Genomic DNA, 18984 nt, shown 5'->3' with positions numbered 1-18984 from the left:
CACCGCTTCGACAAGCGTCTTGAGCTTTGTTGTTCTTCCGTCAACATCCCTAAACCAGCAGCGTTTTTTTGACCGTCTACTCACTTCGTTTGCGTTCCGGCCTTACTTTTGTTTCAAGACGTCATCCCGAGATTCTTTCGAAAGAGTTCGGTCCATCCTTTTGAATCGTAAGCACAAACATCCGCCTTCTTTCACCCCTTTCCCCCCTCCCCCTTGATCCGGAGCTTTTCTTCATCAGCGTTATCCACCCAATGGTGTCGATGGCCCGGAAGCTCTGGTCGTTCGTGTAACCGGTTCGCTGACCGTCGCGGGATCTCTAGATCAGCCATCGTCATCGTTCCACAAGCCATACAGCAGGGTAGTCCTCGGTCGGTTTCCGGCTGGAGAATACCGTTGCGGGGTGTGATCGGTCCTTTAGTCAATCGGTTCGTTTGATGGGACGACGTTCTGCATCGCGCAGACTATATATCCGTTGAGGAAAAAAGAAAAGACAGATCTATCTTAATCAGACAACATGGAACAGCAGCAGGGCCAATCCGGGGTCCCCGGCCCCGCTGGCCGTCGCCTCCATATAGCTCACAGGAGAAGTCCTTCTGAGCTGACTCCACTCATGAGTATGTTTATATGATCTGGTCCAAAAGGGGGGGTTCTACAGGCTGACAATGTGCCAGTGGAGCAACTAGCTATACAGCAACAGATTGAGCTGCTTCAGCAGCAACAGCAGCAGATTGCAGCTACACATCAACAATATGTTAACATGGGCCTCTTGCAGCCCCAGCAGCCGCTGGGTCAGCTTCCGGCCTACTCTACCGCCATGCAGGGCGGAGCGTCGATAGCAGGGGTCGCCCCTCACGTCAACGCTTTCCAATTCCCCCAGATGGGCCAGCAGCAGCAGATGGGAGTGCCGATGAATCCTCCCAGTCAGCCGTCCTCGCACAGACGGAATCAGTCCGCGCTGCCAGGTCTCGGAATGGGACCTCCTCCGGCTCCTTCCTCGGGTGCTTCGGGATATGGAGACTTCAACCAGGGCAACCAGAACCGTGAGAATATGCATGGCCGCGGCCGTGGTGGCCCGCCTGGCGGTGGTCACCAACGGCGCCATTCCCTTGCTCTTCCAGAAGCCAAGAAGGCTGCGGAGCTGGCTCAACAGAAGAGAACTACCTCCGGCTTCCAGTTTCCCATCCCTGGTGCTGGCGGAAGTACCGGTACTACGGAGGGTACTTCAGGTTCGGATGACAAGTCTACTTCCAGTACGAACCAGCCGTCTCAGGGCCTGGGTATCCAACGGGCTGGTAACATTCGTGTAGGATCCCACGGTCGAAGCCAGTCGATGGCCGTTGGTGGACGCGGCGCCGGTCGTGGCGCTGGTGGTTTCCAGTTCCCAGCACCAAACGATGGAGGTTCCGGCGGCCAGCCGGATACTCAACGACGAAGCAGCCAAGCTGGTCATGCACGCACATCCTCTCGCAACTTCGATGGTAACTGGCGCCAGCCCAACAACCAGAACCAGGGACAAGATCAGCAGAAGAACCAGACGGGTGGCTTCAATCAGCAGCAGGGCGGAAACGGTGGCTTCCAACCCGGTCACCGTGTTCGAGGATCGATGAACCAGTCCATCGGCTCCATTGGCTCCTTCCAGTTCCCGGGCCAGCCACAGCTCATCCAGCTGCCTCAGGGCCAGGTCGTCATGGCTCCGCCTCAAATGTTTGCTGGTCAGCAACTCAACCCTCTGCAGATCGCTCAGCTTCAGGCCATGCAGCAGAACGGACAACTGAACGGCCAAGGTCTTGGTCTGCAGGCTAGTCAGCATGCTCCGCAGCAGCTCTCTGCTCAGCAACAGCAGCAGCAGCGGAAGACTCTCTTCACCCCTTACCTGCCTCAGGCGAACTTGCCCGCTCTGTTGAGCAACGGTCAGCTTGTGGCCGGTATCCTGCGCGTTAACAAGAAGAACCGTTCTGACGCCTATGTGACTACAACTGATCTCGATGCGGATATCTTCATTTGCGGAAGCAAGGACAGAAACCGTGCTCTCGAAGGTGACTTTGTGGCCGTCGAGCTTCTTGACGTGGACGAGGTTTGGGGCCAGAAGCGCGAGAAAGAAGAGAAGAAGAAGCGCAAAGACATCACGGACACCCGCGCTGGCAGCAATGCCGGAAACGATAAGCTATCTCGGTCCGATTCGAATGGAGATGGCCAGCAGGTGGGTCCCGACGGCAGTATCCGTCGCCGCGGCAGTCTCCGCCAGCGCCCGACCCAGAAGAAGAACGACGATGTCGAGGTCGAGGGCCAGAGTCTCCTCCTCGTGGAGGAGGACGAAATCAGTGACGAGCAGAAGCCCCTGTATGCCGGTCACGTTGTTGCGGTCATTGAACGTGTTGCAGGACAGACGTTCTCTGGAACTCTTGGTCTGCTCCGTCCTAGCAGCCAAGCTACCAAGGAGAAGCAAGAGGCCGAACGTGCCGCGCGCGATGGTGGTAACGGCCGAGGCCATAACGACCGCCAGCAGGACAAGCCCAAGATCGTCTGGTTCAAGCCGACGGACAAGCGTGTGCCCCTGATCGCCATCCCCACGGAACAGGCACCTCGAGACTTTGTCGAGAAGCACCAGGACTACGCCAACCGCATCTTTGTGGCATGCATCAAGAGATGGCCCATTACCTCCCTCCATCCCTTTGGTACTCTGGTTGAGCAGCTTGGAGAGATGGGTGATCTGAAGGTCGAGACCGACGCTCTCCTTAGAGACAACAACTTTGGAGCCGATGAGTTCTCTGAAGCCGTCTTGAAGAATGTTGGCTTCGAAGATTGGTCTGTTGCAGGTCAAGGAGACGCCCTACTTGCTTCTCGCCGTGATTTCCGCGAGGAGACCACCTTCACCATCGATCCCAATGGTACCAAGGAACTTGATGATGCGATCCACATCAAGAAGCTCGCAGATGGCAAGCTGGAAGTCGGTATTCACGTCGCTGACATTGCTCACTTCGTCAAGGCCAACTCTCTCGTTGACAGGGAGGCCAAGAAGCGGGGAACCGGCGTGTACCTGATGAACCGTGTCGTGAACATGCTGCCACCGCGAGTGTCAACTGAGCTTTGTTCCCTTCTACCAGGAGAAGAGCGTCTAACGGTCAGTGTCGTGTTCCGCGTCAACCCCAACACTGGAATTGTCGAAGAGGACGCCTGGATCGGCAAGAGTGTGATCAAGAGCGCAGGAAAGCTGACCTACGACGATGTGGATGCCGTTATCTCCGGAAAGTCGGACATTCCTGTCAATGGTGTCAGCGCCGAAGATATTCGAAGCTTGCACGTAAGTTTTTTTCACTATGAAACCTTCGAAAGTAGTCCTCTGCTAACCTTTGGCGTCAGGCCATCGCAACGAAGTTCCGGGAAGCCAGGTTCGGTAACCGCGTCGTTAACCCACCATCACTTCGTCTGGTGTATCAGCTTGATGATGAGAATGTGCCAGTGGAGCACAATATCTTTGATTCTTCGGCCGCGCACGAACTCATCGAAGAGCTCAGCCACAAGGCGAACTCTTTCGTTGCACACAAGCTGCTGGCGGCTCTGCCTGAAAAGGCTTTCCTTCGCCGCCACGTCTCGCCAAACCCTCGCCGCCTTCAGACTTTCGTGGACAGGATGAACAGACTCGGCTACAACATTGATCCCACGAGCAGTGGAAGTCTGCAGGCCAGCTTGTTCAAGGTTGAAGATGCGGACCTCCGTAAGGTAAGGGCTAATTCTCATTTGATTACTGTTCCATCTTGAGTCTAACTTGAAATGCAGGGTATGGAAACACTCTTTATTAAATCCATGCAACGTGCGAAGTACTATGTTGCGGCCAATGTGCCCGAGGATGAGCGCCAGCACTACTCTCTCAACCTGCCCCTGTACACGCACTTCACTAACCCGTCTCGACGCTACGCCGACATCATTGTCCATCGTCAGCTGGAAGCTGTTCTTTCTGACGGTGCAATCGAGTTCACTGATGACGTTGAGACTTTGGCCAAGACTGCTGAGCAATGCAACAACAAGAAAGACTCGGCCCACAACGCGCAAGAACAGAGTGTCCACATCGAGTCCTGCCGTGCCATGGACAAGAAGAAGCAGGAGATCGGCGGTGACCTCATCAGTGAAGGTGTTGTTTTGAGTGTATATGAGTCTGCATTTGACGTTCTGATTCCTGAGTACGGTTTCGAGAAGCGTGTCCACTGCGATCAGCTGCCATTGAAGAAGGCTGAGTTCCGCAAGGATGAGCGTGTCCTTGAGCTCTACTGGGAGAAGGGTGTCCCGTCTTCTGCCTATATCCCTGAAGACGAGCGCCCCAAGGCGACCAACTCTCGTGCCGCTCACGCCGCAGCTGCAGCACGCGAAGCAGAGGCTGCCCGGGAACGTGCCAGAGAGAGAGAGGAGGCTCAGCGGAAGCAGACTGAGACTGGAACAATGTCCACTGACGACGTTGATGCCCTCTTCGATGATGACGACGATGTTGATGAGATTACCGAGATGGCGGCTGGCGTCTCCTTGAACTCGCCCGCCGATCGCTCTACCCAGAGCATGCCTCCGTCTCCTACACGTAACGGCCATCTGGAGCAGGCTCCTCACCGCACTCGCTCCGACCCTAAGATTGCCACAAGCACGGCTGATGCTCCGGAGAACAAGTTGACGAACAAGGAGAAGTACCTCAAGCTGTTCAAGCTGAGAGAGGAGAATGGAGAGTACATCCAGGACGTCACCGAGATGACTCGGGTCCCGATCATCCTCAAGACCGACCTGAGCAAGAGCCCTCCGTATGTAACCGCCTCCACAAGACTTATATTGGTCAAGATGCTAACAATAATATTCTAGATGCTTGACCATCCGGTCCGTGAACCCTTATGCTCTGTGAAATCGGAGCATCCAAGGATTTCCGTGCTCAATGACGCAATACCTCGAGTCTCTTGGCCGACTTGCATGCTGGACCGCTGTTGGTCTAGTCTCATCAGTACGATTGAGGTTTGACTGGATCGGGCACACTATTATTTGATACTCTAATACATGTGATCGCCCTGGGTCATAACTCTCTCTTCTCTGTGACTACATTGCTTTTAAATAGTTTAGCCCTTTTTTGCTTTAGCCTCTCAATTATTTCCCGTGATATGGGTTTGTGTATCCTTACATACTTCTGGTCTCGACGGGCTGATTACACGACCCGGAAGGCCGGCTACTTGTTAATCCTCCATCTGTTCACAATTTCGTACTTGATGACAAAAAGTATTTGGGAGCATTGAACTGCTGCTTCGTGTGGAAAGGGAAACAGGCCGGACGTGAGAGAAACATCCGTGGAGCACTCGAAAAGAGGGTAAAACAAGTGAGATGGCCGGAGAGCGACGTCAGTGGTGGCGTGTGATGGACACTGGTCGATGAAAGATTGCTTTTTCTTATCCCAATCGATAACAACCCCGTGGCAGTTTAGATATCTGCATCTCTTACAACGGTTCTGGCGTATGACTAGGGTTCTAGTCATCAGTTTCACTTTGTCTCAACCACCCCCAATTGGCATGATTCTTGGTAGTGATGTCCGTCCAATGCGACGAGACTGATATAGAATAACAAATGAAACTGAAGAGCATTACTACCCCCGTATCTCACTACCGCCAGCATGGAGTCTTGTCAGGCAATCGCCTTCCGGTAACTACAGACAGCCGCTGCCCTGTATTGTCATGTACTATTACTGTAAAGCGTCGAGTGCTTTGTGGTAGAATATAGTAGACCTGCTTTTTTTCCCCCCCAGGGGCTTTATCTCATGCACACTGCCTATTGAGTCCGGTATTACGTACTAAAACTACGAATGATGAGCGAAGCTTATGGACAAGTGGCTCAGGACCTACTGTCTAAAGATCAACAGAGAGAGAGAGAAGAAACATTCAGAGAATGATAAGAATTTCGTAACGTCGTGCCGGTCATTGATACAATAATGATGGTTGATCCTCTGTTCCAAGAGGGAAGAAGAGAAAGGAGAAAGGAAAAAAATAAGATCGTCGTGGTGTATGCAATGAGGTATCTGTACTGTGTCCATTACCTCTCCAGTCCCAACCCATCCCATCCTTATCCTGACCTGACCTGCCGTCCTGTTCCGTCCCGTTCTGCCAACACCTGGAAATAAAAAAAAAAATCAAAAACCAAACGCCGTGGTGATAGTGCAATGCTGCAATCGGGGGGGGAGAAGCAAAACTCCAATGCACCGTGCAGTAGCCCCGATCGGTATGCACATATGATCGGTCTCATGCGTGCTTTATGATGTTGTTGTTACCGAAGCAAGGATGCGACACAGATATGATATTATGATGCTCATAGTCTGCGGACACCCACTCTGGGTTTGGCCTTTCCAGCAGCTGCAGACACTTTGCGAATGCCAGAAGCGGGTTTGGAGACTTTTGAAGGATGGAGCAATGTGGAAGTCGGTGGTAGTGTTGAAGAGGTAGGACTCGCGGGTCCCGTCAAAGCCCTTTTCATCGATGTGCTTTTCTCCTTCGAACCTGCGCTCAATCCATAGTTCTCTTTGCCTTCGCCACTGTTGCGGCGTGGGATGCGGAGTGACTCGTTGAGATCGTCGTAGACTTGTTGTCTGGCCGAAGCAGTAAAGTCTGTGGCTTCCTGTGCGTTGGCTCCTCTGCTTAACTCGCCTAACTTTGATGCCTTTCTCGGTAACAGATGGTATTGGCCGCCCTCGATAGGTACGTTCGCAGCAATGTTCTTCTCTGAGGCAGTCATCCCGTCGAATTCATCATCGTCCGCGTCGACCATGACCATGTCTGGGTCTGTTGATGTCGCTAGGACAGAAAGAGGCCTCTTCCCCTGAACGCTCTTCCTAGGGCTCGGTGGAACAATGGCCACTGGCGAGGGCGATAGAGACGGATCATTCTCTTTCGAAGCGCTTGCTGGATCGACATCCTCGTCTTCAGACATATCCATGTTCACATCCTGCTCTCCAGCACTCGTTTCATCTACAGCACTTCTGCCAACTTGGGGTCTCACTGGTTCCACTGGTTGGATGCTTCCGTGCCCGTCCTTTGCCGGTTTCTTTTTCATAATAACTTTATGCGTGGTAGACGCTTTTCGCAGTCCGGTTGGTCGAGGTTCATCGTCCTCGCGAATAGTCGTGCCTGCATCTTCTCCCCTTCGTTTCGCCTCAAGCACAGCCTCCTTCATGTCAGCTGGCACGGGGGCATGGATCGAGGTCATGAGTTTTGCCTGGCGGGAGAAGGTCTCATAGTCTTCTTGCAACAGAGCGCCAGCCGCCGAGTTCAGCGCAGAGTCGGGGTTGGGGTAGATGAGAAGGCATGAGATTGTCTAGTCAAACCGAATTCTCATTAGTCTTCGATTTGCTTCTTGTGAACTAATATCGCACGGAGAGGGAACGGAATATATATATAAAGGTCCACTTACAACCAAGACATCTCTCAGCGTCAAGGTGGGTTTCCAATCTCTCTTGAGCGTATCAACACAAACAGATCCTGTCGCTTCATCGACATTCGGATGCCATATGCGGGTCTTGAAAGATGCCTTTGGTGGACTTTTCGGGTAGTCCTCCGGCACCTTCAGGTGAAGCCGCCATAGACCTTGAGAGTAAGGAGTGCCTTGGGGTCCAGCCAGCAGGATGGTGAGCTGAGTCAAGTCATCAGACGACGATGACAGCGCAGTTTTCGGTAGGAAGAGGTAATTCGGGGGCAGATCCTGGTTGTGAAGGGCAGCGTGATCGGCGGCAAGCCGTCGAAAGCCGGAGACCTAGAAAAGGGAAAGTCAGCTAAGCGCTCAGAAAGGCGTCGCTTGGGATATTCCCAGAAGCGAAAAACCGGGAGGGCAGTAATCTTGATTGCGCCTCAAGTGAACTGAATCGCGACTATCCAGTAAGTGGTATTACATACCATCGTGGTGAGGTTCTGCTGTGCGCGCAGCCGGACTTAGCCTCAAAAGAATGAAGTATAGTATGTTCTATGAACGGTAATGACGCAAGATCAGGTCACCCTAATCACTCCCGTTGGGTCAAGAAACTTGTTCCAAACACCAAGAAAATAGAAGAAAAGAAAGTAAAGAGAACGTGAATTGAGTGAGCAAGAAAAGTCAGCGTTGTGGGATGTTGAAAGAAAAATGCGGCCGGTAGAGTCGCAAATAATGCTGCTGCTGGAGGGTTGCCGGGGCTGGTGTTGTTTTGGTGGTTGACATGATTGCCTCAGGCTGGGACAAAACTAGTCCCGAACAGGTTATATCAACAACGCGTGCCAGCGGGCAGATCAGGTGATAACCGCGTCGTGAACGCGTCTCTGCCCCGCCATTATTTATTAGTTAAACATCAGACGAGACTATTGGTATGCCGCGCATGGACGGTTCAAAGACAATAGAGATAGTCTGGTATTAGCGATAGGGGATTTGATCTTACTGGCCACTGTCCTGCAAACTGAAGACCAGCACATGAAGCTTAGCTACTCCTGCCCGACGCATAGAGATCTACTCAAACCTCTTACCTATGCCCACATGGGAGACTCCTCTCAGTATACGCGTCGATTTCTCTGCGTGCCAATTTGGGATGAGGTGTACGAATGATTGGAAAGCGCTTTGTAGAGAATTCTCATTTAAGATAGCTGCTCTGGTCACCACATTGTGGGACAGCCGGTTGGATTCCATATCCACATCTTTCTAAATACTCAAAACCGAGCCAGGGTCTGGATAACCCACGGTGGGCAGTAAAGTGTGTTATGGAATATAACGCTATGGTATTTACAAGGATCTGCTGTTCTATGTGGCTGTTTCCACTTGATGCTAGCCAAATCATTTATTGGGCGCCTAGATGTTGCTGAATATGGAGCCATGTTAACAACTAGCTCACAATTGAGTGTATATTTTTATTTATTCATCATCCAACTTGGAGTAACTCTGCATGCAAATTTCCACCTTTGCTCCTTGAACGTCACAAAAGATTTCGATTGGCATAAGAAACATTCCAATCGTTTCCAGAACTCATGTCGGACTAGAACAACTTTTCCAAAGCGCTCTGACCACCGTCTAATTGGTCTGCTTCTCTCCGGAGCACATCGGCTCTGAACTTGCGAAATGCGTTCTCGATGCGGGCCCTCGACTCCGCATCCTTTGACAAGGTTCGGCCGGCCGAGTACGTACCCGTCAAGAATCCGGTCTCCCCACCGAGGAACAGACCTCCTGCGCCAAAGAGGAAAAAAGTAGCAAAGTCACCAGCGGCTGAGGGCTGGAACATGGGTGTCAGGTCGGGAAGAGGTTCTATTCAATTGCAGTCAAGTCAGCATATATACACATATATATACTTTCAAACATGGGACCTCTAAGACGCTCAATCGGCAAGGACGGAACGCACCAGTTCTTCCGTCAGCAAACTGCACTGCAGTAGGCTTCTCCTTGGTCTTGAGCGCCTCGAACAACTGCAGCCGGCCCTTCCTGAGACGGAATGCAAAGTAGGTACTGAGACCAATACCGATCAACGAACCCAGCGTCGTGTGAACGCCAATCTTCTGAGCAGACAATTGGAGCTTGTCCCGATCGGCAGGCTGGAGGTCATGTTTAAAGTGTTCTTCTGCCAGAGCATTGAGCTCGTCGCGCGCACGGCGACGGTTGAAAGCAAAGGTCTCGGATGACATTTCTGTGGATTCTTTTTCTTCCCTTTCTTTGGCAGTGCTCGCTGACACGGTAAGGTATGGGAACTGAGGTTTATAAAAGAAAGAAAGATATGTAGTTGCAGAGAAACTGGCAGGGTGGTTGTCCGGAGCGAAGGCCCGGATGACGTCACCTGTTAGTAGAGCCGGACAGCGCTGGAAGCTCTCGAATCCTTCTGTTTCCAGTGTAGCTCTTAATTGAATAGTGGCGGATGACATTGTAAGCTATGTGTTGTCAAAGTCACGCAATGAATGGTTGGTTATAACCTCGGGTGATGCATATTCAGTAGTATTGCAAATCTAGGTAGGCATCGAGTACATAGTAACTATGCATAGGACATTGAGTTATTCGATATAGACATATAGTAGGCGGTTCCCGATGAGCGCAATTATGTCCGCTTGTCTTTTGTGGACGACTCGATACTTACACAGCATAACTCCAGTTGAATAGCTTAGACACCATCTCGTAACAGCAGGCCCGCCTTCATCGATATTAGTACATCTTTTTTCGCAGGATGACGCCATTCACTCTGCTTCAACTTCCTGCTCCCGTTTTCTCTTCTTGTCATCCGGCGGTGCGGAATTCTTACTCTTTCCGGCTTTCGCGAATAGAGAATCCAGTTTCTGCTGGCCCTTCTCCTCCTTTGCGACTTTTACTTTCTCTCCAGCCAGAACCGGTGGCAGGCCCTGGACACGTCGTTGCGCATCCTGAAGAAGCTCAATCTCTCGCTCACGCTGCCCTTTCACAGTAGGGATTGACCACGAATTGGAAGATGCATTTTTATGTGCGAGCTTGTACTTCGATCCAGTGAGATGCGTCTCGTAGGTATTGGCGTCGATCTTTTCGACATACTACGTACGAGCAAAGCAGTTAGCGAGCTCGTCCACTCTTCCATACAAAAGTAGAAAAAAGTAAGATATAACAATCTCACCTGATGCGCAACAATATACCAATGATACGCAGTGCCTACCGGTGCACCACTGCCCTTAGGAGCATTTCTCGCTCTTCTCTTGGTAGTCTTGTAGTCAATCTTCCACAAGTCCGGCTCCTCTTTGGTCTCCTTCCAAACACCCTGATCGTAGTTCCATGTATGCGACCCGCCGATAGCCATGCCTGAGTATACTTGACCGTTGAAAGTCTTGAGCGCATTATAACCGCCTCCGTAAGCCCGCCTCTGTTTGTCCCCAGAAACAGCCTTTGTTGATTTCACGTCCTCATTTTCCTCTGCGTCAGGGACTTCCTCTTCATCGATGAGGGCCGGGTCAACGGGCTCTGTGCTGTCGAATGTCGGTGCGCTACTTGCATTGCTGACAATTTCTTCGTTCGCTTCGTCGTTGTTTTCAGGGGACGCAGATGCAGACACAGGAGCTGGTGGAGGCGTCGGAGTCGACGCAGCGGCCTTGGTCCGTCTAATGCGTTTAGCAGGAGGCATCATGGACGAATCTATGATGATAAGTCCATTGACATTGATGATAATTCTGAATGTACTTGAGCTGATAGCTAGTATTTCGATAGATAAAGCTCATGCGCTTCATTTGAAGTGCATGTGACGTCACTGATAAAGCTCACGCCCATTGTTAACGTTCGGATCAGGAACCGGATAACGACCTGCCGGGTTCAATTAATTGGTAGGGTTATTTTCGTTAAATTAGGCAATTGATCTATTTAACAGTATGTTAATTGAATCCGTCCTTCGTTCTCCGTGTCTTACAGGATATTCTTTGACCTTACTGTGTGGGCTACCACTATGTAGATACATCCATAATTTCTGAGAACGAAGGAAAAACAACCCAAGATCCACGACACAAATACAGTAATAGAAGCAGCTCATTACCATGTTGCATAAGACCCGTTTACTAAATAGCTAACTTGCAATTAACTATGCATCCTGCTTCGAATTTTGAAGTTGCGCATGCATTGCTAGTTCCTCAACGGCGTACTTAATTGCCTGCATGCTGATCACCCAAGAACTGACCTCAATAATGGTGTCTAACCTTGCATCATTCCCCGCGCACTAAACCTCATATGGGCCGTTGGATTAGCAGCAGTACACGACTACTCCAAAGCAAGTGCACGGTGATGGTCATAGCTGTTTTGCCGGTCTATTCTTGCGGTATATTCAGAAGAACTTACATATCAGGCATCATGTCTAACAGGACTATATTACGGTTATGTTATTGAAGAGACGTTAGCGATTATCATTATCTGAGTAAGCTAGCAAACTCCAGATAACTAAAAATAAGTAGTTAGATACATTGATTAAAAATCGTGTGCAATTGTGTTTTGTACGCCCAAGATTATGCACTTTATGATAAAATAATATGGAGATGATGCGTTAGGAGGGCCAAGGAACTCCTGTGGTATCTCCATTAAAAAAGAATCGAAAGCCCCAATTATACCAGATATTCCCTTCGTTAATTCATTTGGCAGACCAAACCGAAGGCGAGAGAGTGCCGCGCGTTATGAATCATTAGGAGGTTCCCGGACGTAGGGGACCGCGGGTGTTTGTTTAAAATGTCCATGAAAGAGGTCGGTTATCTCTTAGCCATTCCATGTTTACAGGAAGGCAGCAAAGACAGCACCAGCAAGACCCAGACCCAGACCGGCGGGAGCAGCAGTGGCCATGATGGCACCGTTGGTGGAAGCGGCAGAGCTGCTAGAACCAGAGCTGGTGCCGGTGCTGCCCGATCCGCTGGCGGTGCGAGTCACGCCAGCAGAGGTGCTCAGGGTGGTGCTGGTTCTGGTAGAGTTGCTCTTGCTACCAGAGCTACCAGTACCCAGAGGCTTGGGGACAATGCTCGAGGCGCCGGGGACCACAGGGACGCTCGAGAGACCGGCCGGGATTGAAGCAGCGGGACTCTGGGAGCGGATAGGAGTCGGCTGTCCGGTCACGACACCCAGAGAGTTGGTCTGGGTCAGGTAGGGCACGGCAGGGTTGCTCTGCAAATGTCCGTCAGTATAAGATGATACTGTTAATTTGAAGTACACCAAAGACATACCACACTGGCAACAGCCTGCGAGGACGCGCTGGAGGAGGTATCCCAGGCAAGGGCGACAGAAGAGAGAGCAGCAGCGAGGATAGCGGCGCGCATCTTGATGGATATTGATGTTTATAGATCGCTCAAAGATTATGGATCAGGCTTTGTATAACAACCGGTAGCGACAGGAGTATCGATCTAAATAGACGATTCCGACAGAGAAACGAGCGTTTAAGAGTCAAAAGGATGAACTCTTGCTTGAATAAATAACGCAATGGTTGTCTAGGGAAACGAAGAGGTCAGTAAGACGTGGCCTGGGAGGAGAGATTAAATAGATTGCGCCAGCTCTTTCATCCTCCATGTGCCAGAAAGCTCCATCCGCAGCTTACCTAGCTGGGCCACTCCATGCGGCCCGCGTCTCTGGCTATTTTCAGTTTCCTGTCTCTGGCTGGATGTGTAGATTCGCTCATCTTCTCGATCAGCCCATGTCGCCAAGATCGATGGACTAAACAATCCCCAACTGGGCCTCCCCACGATTCGTCTACCGTCCATCTCCACCTCGAAGTGGCGGCCTGCCAACTGCGTAAGCGCACAAGCCTCGCTTTGCAGAACTACCTAAACCAACGGCCTTTTAAACTCATGTTACCGAGATTTTGTCGCCATCGGGCCTGTGCTCTGCCCATAGCTTCAAAGCATCGCCGCGCGTTCAGCTCAAACCTGGTCTTTCCTGGAAGTCCATTGCTCTTCGCGGCAAGTCCCTGTCACAAGGCGCGCGGCCCGTCCTGCTGACGCTAGAATATAACCGAATCGCGCACTCCATCACCTCACCCCTAGGACAATAATAATACATAGCCAGTTGGGTTGGGATCCACAAGTACATGGCGACGACGGGCAACAACATTGTGCGAGAATAGTAGCGGTACCGTGGATCACTACGCCACGTCAGGAAGATCGTACCATGTTCAGACTCCTACGGGAACATCAAAAACAACAACAGGGGAATTTGCCAGACCGTCCATCGTGGCTGCCAGGGACTTGGATATAGTTGAATATGAATGTCTTAAACGATACTCTTAAGACAGTAAGACTATACCATAACCCTGCGGGATCTCCGAATAGCGTTGCATGGTATACGGCTCCTATGAGGTGACCAGAGACCCTACTTCGGGATTTCTACTGAAGATCTACGTATACAAGTGTTTGCTATGGACATTACTGTCGGGCCTAATAATCCACCTGTCATTGGTGTTACCTTACTTGTGCCCACTGGGCCGCCAGCATTTCCCACTGCTTGAGGTTTCGACGCGGGAACTATCCGATCAAACTAACAAAAAAATACTAAGTATGGCAAGGGTCGAGAAAGCCAAGGCCAGTGCCTTGTCCGAGGTGAGTAAAGTACTGTTCTGACTTCGAAGGCAAGGACCAGAGTCATTTCTGTTGTGTTATTTGGGCATACCTAGATAGCTGATTACCGTATGGTAAGTTACTCTGAGAAAAGATGGAGCTAAGCCGGCAGAGAGACAAAAATAGAAAGCTTAGAATGGATCATCAATCTTCCACCCAACGAAACACCTAGACACGGCCAGATTCGAGAGTCTCTGTGGCGAAACACATTGTTCCAAGCAGCCACTGGGCATTCCCCCCTTCCTGGGCTCTGGGTCAGGAACTTCGCTGGCCTCGTCCTCCACGGAAATTACCATGACACGGTAGTATCTATTCTACACCGACAAGAAAAGAAGTGACATGGCAAAGATCCGGCAGGACTTTCCCATCCGCCTGACTACTCCGTATACCAGAACGACTAACAACAGCTACACCTACTAACTAATGTATCCTTGCCGCGTACGTGTGTCAATGCGACTAGTTATCCAATGCGTAAGGGGAGCAGGCAACTGGATTAGTGTCGTTCAGAGCCATCATCCAATTAGCATCACTTGTGACCTAATATACTGCAATAATTTACTCTAAAGTCAGAGCATTGCACCGTCACCCATCACGAGACATGTCAATTGCGCCATATATTACCGTTTACTCAACGCGAACTAGTACTCTACTGATCATTGAAGACCAACATTCTACGACTAGTTACCTCGTCCGACAAGTCTTGGCAGCAACTTCGAGAATACGCCTGCATGATAATAAAAAAAAAAACATATGGTATGGAGTAAATTAATCCATTTCCCCGCTTCCACGACCCACCTCTGAACCGTGATTCTTTCCGTCCCGTCTGGGTCTGCATAGGTAAGTGAGAATTTACACATGGGGAATGGAACGAGACTTCTATCCTGGGCCGACGGCATACCATAAAGTTTCCAGACTTCCCAACTTCGTTCTTATGAGACGCAGTTAATTCCCGAGGAATATTACTTCTGAACCCCGCTTTTAAGACCTTGAGGATCACACTCATCATGACCATACCTGTCTGTCTACAGTACTATACCATACAGGTTCATTATATAGACCCAGGTGGACGCGTCAGCTCTATTAACCGCAATCAACCAGAGCTTCCCGTATCCTTTCCACCATCTACTGTTCAAGAAGCTAGCTATTCAATAAACTATTCAGTAAGGTCATCCACCGTAACTAAGACCACGACAGACAGCCCTTGGTACTACGCTATATTCTACGCCAGTCCTTAGACAACCATCTCTCCTAAAACGACACCAACGAAGCAGAAGCAACAGATAAGCCTCGTTGATGAAACAAGCCACGATCGGGACTGCCTGCAACATAACATTTATTTTCGCTTCTTATCTTGTCCTCTGAGAGACTGAGACTGGGAGTACTCCGTAGTGAGGACTGGATCTCATCTAATAATGGGTGGGACTTGTACCATAGTTCCGGCAAGTCAAGCGGGGTCTGGTCATATCGAATGGAACGCGGTCGAGACTGTTTCTAGTGAAACAGCATGCGTGAGAGGATCGAAGATACTAATAATAACATGATCTGATATGGGGTGACTCGTAGAGATATGTGCTTGGCACTTTTTGCTAGGTGATTTGGTTTTTCAAAGGACACTGCTTGCATCAAGTTATACATTGGATGGACATATATATTATCCAGATCATTGGACGGGTGTCAACTCCTCAACGGCATAGAAGCAAACATCTATGTTGAGCCATCTTGTAGAACAGTTAATTGTTTGCTTGACTCTATATCTAATGGGGAGAGGTCGACTCCATATTTGTAATTACACGAAAGATCTAGATCCTGAGTCAAGCAAGCAACTAGCTATTCTGCTAGAAGTCCAATATGCTGTTTGTTTGTATGCCATTTTAGGATTCGACAATAATATGAGAGGTCGCTATTCACGTGTCCTTTGTGCGCCGACAAAACCCTCTAGCCTTCATTTATCAACCGTGCTACCTAGAAATCTCATGTAGACTAGGCTTTTACGGCTTGTCTGCATTTCTCCAATCGTGATCTCGTGGGTTGCAAACATGCGTTTTAGCTCAGAAAGCCTCGTTGCCCGGCCTTCATTTAGGACCACTAAAAGCAATTGCTTGATTAGAGCGTGATAGAGAGGTGGATGTCCTCGATTCCCGAGATTCTTCTCCGTGCTCCTGCAAAGTCGCACTCAAAAAGAGGAGGGCACAGAGAAGTCGGTAGATTCCCATAGTTCCATAGAAGCTCTCAGCTGGAAGACCAACCGTGCATATATACATGTGAGATTGACAGATGTGCCCATTTAACATTCCCTTGCTTGCTTGAGAGTCTCAGCAAGGGATCTAAAGCTATTATAAAATGGGGTTTGATCTCCGCTATCCGAGTGAATCCGGCATTCAAAGTACATGCATTCATGCCAGATGCAAAGAAGATTGCGGGTTGGAAAATATGGTTTTGGTCATGGAGCCGATTATGGATCGGACCATTGGACTTCATCCCTGGTTCCTGCCAGTCGTACTGATGAGTATGAGTGACCCGAGAGTGACTCGAGAAGACCTCTACTGGATCATCGAAGAACGATAAAGTATCCTTGATATTGTCATATTGTACATTAGGGGTCGAAGAGGATCCTATCAGAGACGAGCCTCTAGCTTTCTATTATTTCGTCGTAATATCCTGGTGGCGGATCCAGTCCGCGAATTCCTTTCGCTTGGCCTAAAACTTGACGCGTTAGCTGTCATTCCATTTCCATCAATCCATCAGAGGCTCAAACGCCAAAGGGAAACCAGAACAGTTGGAAAGCTATGAGCTACTCACCCTAATATCCCAGAACCCATACCTCTCCTCCAAGTTACGGTACGGATTCCTACCTCCTCCTTCCCTCTCTATCTGCCCCGCCCACTCGCTCCAGCTGATGGGTTTGAGCTTCTCAGCACCGAGCACGAGTCCAACTGAGACAAGCACGACAGCAACAAGCGTCTCGATTGTGATATCTAGTGGAAGAGCGGAAGAGGGGGAGGTAGAAGACCGGGCATTGCTGTAGAGAGTAGAATGCTCATGGGCAGAGTAGCCGCTGTAAAAGAAAAATCGTCAATTAGCAATGCTCCCGCGGTACGTATCTTGTCTGACACGAGAGAAGAGAACGCACGCGTGAGCCAGCAGAATGAGCCCGAAGAAAGTGACAAGGCGCGACATGAAGCTCATGGCTGCGGTAGCACTTGAGAAAACTTGTCACTTATCCTCGTCACAACTCGTGGACCCTTTCCAACCTTGAGGAACAAGCTCGAGGAGAGCTCAGGGAAAGAAGGCTTCAGGAAGAGAGAAATTTGAGAAAAAATAGTGGTCGTCGTGTGGATTGAGCTCCACAGGTGGCCTTTTTCTCTTTCCCGGCTCATGACTGGCGCAATGCTACGGCTGCGTAAATAAGCCTGGTGCGCAATCACGACGTGCTGACACAAACCCCGCCAAATCATCGCTCCTGGCAATAATACGGACACTATCTTGACTACAGCGGATGCGGTGCTGCGCTGCCCTGCAAGTCACACTCTCCTTAAGGGTTTTACATAAAATTTTGGCGGAATATCAAGGCTTTCTATCATGACAGACTGGCTGTCGATTTGTATTTTTTCGTTAAAATGACGACCGGCATGTACGCCTAGGTCGGGGCTAGCTAGATAGGATTTCATGACACTAGAAGGCTAGCATGAGACATCAATATGAGATCATTCGCATGATTCTTTAAATTATTCGTAACGAAATCTGGCGTTTAGAGCTTCTGCATAGCAGCGATATCGGTGGACTGGACGTGGTCCTCGTCCTCCTCGATCTGCTGCTGGAGCTCATCAAGAGAGATCTTCTCGTCCTCGACGACCAGGTTGATCTGGAGCTTCTTGATACCGAAACCAACGGCAACGAACTTGGAGGCACCCCAAACGAGACCGTCCTTCTCGATGGCACGGACGTTGGCCTCCATCTCCTCAAGGTTGGTCTCGTCGTCTATAAGACGATGTTAGTCACCTGCGTATATTTCGCGTTTTAGGTAATGGATTATCACGTACCCCAGGGCTTCACCTCCAGGGTGACAATGGACTTAGCGGCAACCTTGGGCTTAGCCTCCTTCTTCTTCTTGTACTCAGCAAGACGAGCTTCACGCTCCTTGACAACCTCGGGGTCCTCCTCCTCGGAGTCACTGCCGAAAAGGTCCTCATCGTCGGAACCCTCTTCAGGCTTGTCCTTAGGGTTGACGGGCAGCTCAGTCGTCTCCGGGCCGTAAGCAGTGTAGGCCTTGGAGGGGTCACCGGGCAGAGTGGAGAACTCGGGCTCGTACGAAGCAATGTGCTTGTACCAGCGAGCGACGTGAGGGTACTTCTCGGCGTCAGGGGCGCTCGAGATGGCCTTGAAGGTCACCACATCGGCCTGAGAAGGGGCATGGCTAGCATCAGATTAGTCGCTACTCCTTTGGTGCATGTAGGCTTTTGTAAACAGTGAAGAGCAGCAATAGCAGAGTCAGAGACGCGATTACTCGCATTGGGTGTAGTCATGCAGCGGTGTCTTAAGCCGCCTCCTAAACACGGACCAATTTGTTCTCATCATAAAAAGCAGGAAAGAGTAACAAAATAACTGTTAATAAACAAAAGAATGCACGAACTTACCCAACGATGTAGGTCCTGGTGGCCAGGTACTTGTCGGCAACTGTAGATGAGGGGTCAGTCTCCCACGTCGCAAGATCTTGCGAGACTCAGGGCTTACCGGTGAGACCGGCGTCGGAGACAAGGTCGGTGAAACCCATGATGAATGAGAAATGAAGTGGTTGGGAAGGAGAAGATAAATAAAAAGAAAGGAGGAGGAGCGGTGTGGGAGACAGGGGGCTGGAAGTTTTTCAAGGAGTCCCAAAATTTGGGTTGTGAGTTTTTTTTTCTCGGGGCGGAGGCTATGGAGGGGCAATCACGTGACTTCGGGTGGGTTA

At 50.3% G+C, this 18984-nt stretch overlaps 8 protein-coding genes across 8 annotated transcripts; 2 read left to right on the top strand and 6 right to left on the bottom strand.

Moving 5' to 3' along the window:
- Positions 1–139: 139 nt before the first annotated feature.
- On the top strand, positions 140–5037 carry C8Q69DRAFT_264717 (cell wall biogenesis protein phosphatase Ssd1). Its single transcript, XM_028626733.1, has 6 exons — positions 140–167; positions 326–614; positions 672–3301; positions 3361–3720; positions 3778–4781; positions 4840–5037. Exons 2-6 carry the CDS (start codon positions 515–517, stop codon positions 4877–4879), a joined length of 4134 nt encoding a protein of 1377 aa, XP_028485374.1. The 5' UTR covers positions 140–167; positions 326–514; the 3' UTR covers positions 4880–5037.
- Positions 5038–6198: 1161 nt separating this feature from the next.
- C8Q69DRAFT_264664 (putative ubiquitin conjugating enzyme E2) lies at positions 6199–8327 on the bottom strand. The gene is made up of 3 exons (XM_028626731.1): positions 7899–8327; positions 7420–7758; positions 6199–7323 (listed from the first exon to the last, which is right to left on the bottom strand). Exons 1-3 carry the CDS (start codon positions 7899–7901, stop codon positions 6322–6324), a joined length of 1344 nt encoding a protein of 447 aa, XP_028485373.1. The 5' UTR covers positions 7902–8327; the 3' UTR covers positions 6199–6321.
- Positions 8328–8998: 671 nt separating this feature from the next.
- On the bottom strand, positions 8999–9638 carry C8Q69DRAFT_444624 (hypothetical protein; the record flags this gene model as incomplete). The annotated part of the gene is made up of 2 exons (XM_028629012.1): positions 8999–9264; positions 9359–9638. The coding sequence occupies 2 exons, from the start codon at positions 9636–9638 to the stop codon at positions 8999–9001; spliced, it is 546 nt and encodes a 181-aa protein (XP_028485372.1).
- A 540-nt stretch (positions 9639–10178) lies between these two features.
- On the bottom strand, positions 10179–11086 carry C8Q69DRAFT_507055 (hypothetical protein; the record flags this gene model as incomplete). Its single annotated transcript, XM_028632851.1, has 2 exons — positions 10179–10505; positions 10586–11086. 2 exons carry the CDS (start codon positions 11084–11086, stop codon positions 10179–10181), a joined length of 828 nt encoding a protein of 275 aa, XP_028485371.1.
- Positions 11087–11831: 745 nt separating this feature from the next.
- C8Q69DRAFT_467155 (hypothetical protein) lies at positions 11832–12985 on the bottom strand. Its single transcript, XM_028630613.1, has 2 exons — positions 12654–12985; positions 11832–12594 (listed from the first exon to the last, which is right to left on the bottom strand). The coding sequence occupies exons 1-2, from the start codon at positions 12744–12746 to the stop codon at positions 12211–12213; spliced, it is 477 nt and encodes a 158-aa protein (XP_028485370.1). The 5' UTR covers positions 12747–12985; the 3' UTR covers positions 11832–12210.
- On the top strand, positions 12986–13650 carry C8Q69DRAFT_467153 (hypothetical protein). The gene has a single exon (XM_028630612.1). It carries the CDS (start codon positions 13038–13040, stop codon positions 13419–13421), a length of 384 nt encoding a protein of 127 aa, XP_028485369.1. The 5' UTR covers positions 12986–13037; the 3' UTR covers positions 13422–13650.
- A 2945-nt stretch (positions 13651–16595) lies between these two features.
- C8Q69DRAFT_264578 (magnesium transporter) lies at positions 16596–17364 on the bottom strand. Its single transcript, XM_028626730.1, has 4 exons — positions 17288–17364; positions 17167–17224; positions 16836–17091; positions 16596–16733 (listed from the first exon to the last, which is right to left on the bottom strand). Exons 2-4 carry the CDS (start codon positions 17220–17222, stop codon positions 16677–16679), a joined length of 369 nt encoding a protein of 122 aa, XP_028485368.1. The 5' UTR covers positions 17223–17224; positions 17288–17364; the 3' UTR covers positions 16596–16676.
- Positions 17365–17467: 103 nt separating this feature from the next.
- Positions 17468–18910, bottom strand: C8Q69DRAFT_467147 (elongation factor 1-beta). Its single transcript, XM_028630611.1, has 4 exons — positions 18768–18910; positions 18671–18710; positions 18077–18450; positions 17468–18014 (listed from the first exon to the last, which is right to left on the bottom strand). The coding sequence occupies exons 1-4, from the start codon at positions 18805–18807 to the stop codon at positions 17785–17787; spliced, it is 684 nt and encodes a 227-aa protein (XP_028485367.1). The 5' UTR covers positions 18808–18910; the 3' UTR covers positions 17468–17784.
- Between the last annotated feature and the right edge of the window lie 74 nt (positions 18911–18984).

Source organism: Paecilomyces variotii, assembly GCF_004022145.1.
Source record: "Paecilomyces variotii strain CBS 101075 chromosome Unknown C8Q69scaffold_5, whole genome shotgun sequence".
Classification (NCBI taxonomy): Eukaryota; Fungi; Ascomycota; class Eurotiomycetes; order Eurotiales; family Thermoascaceae; genus Paecilomyces; species Paecilomyces variotii.
Note: the sequence above shows the minus strand (reverse complement) of the source record. Positions and strands in the feature narration are given on the sequence as shown.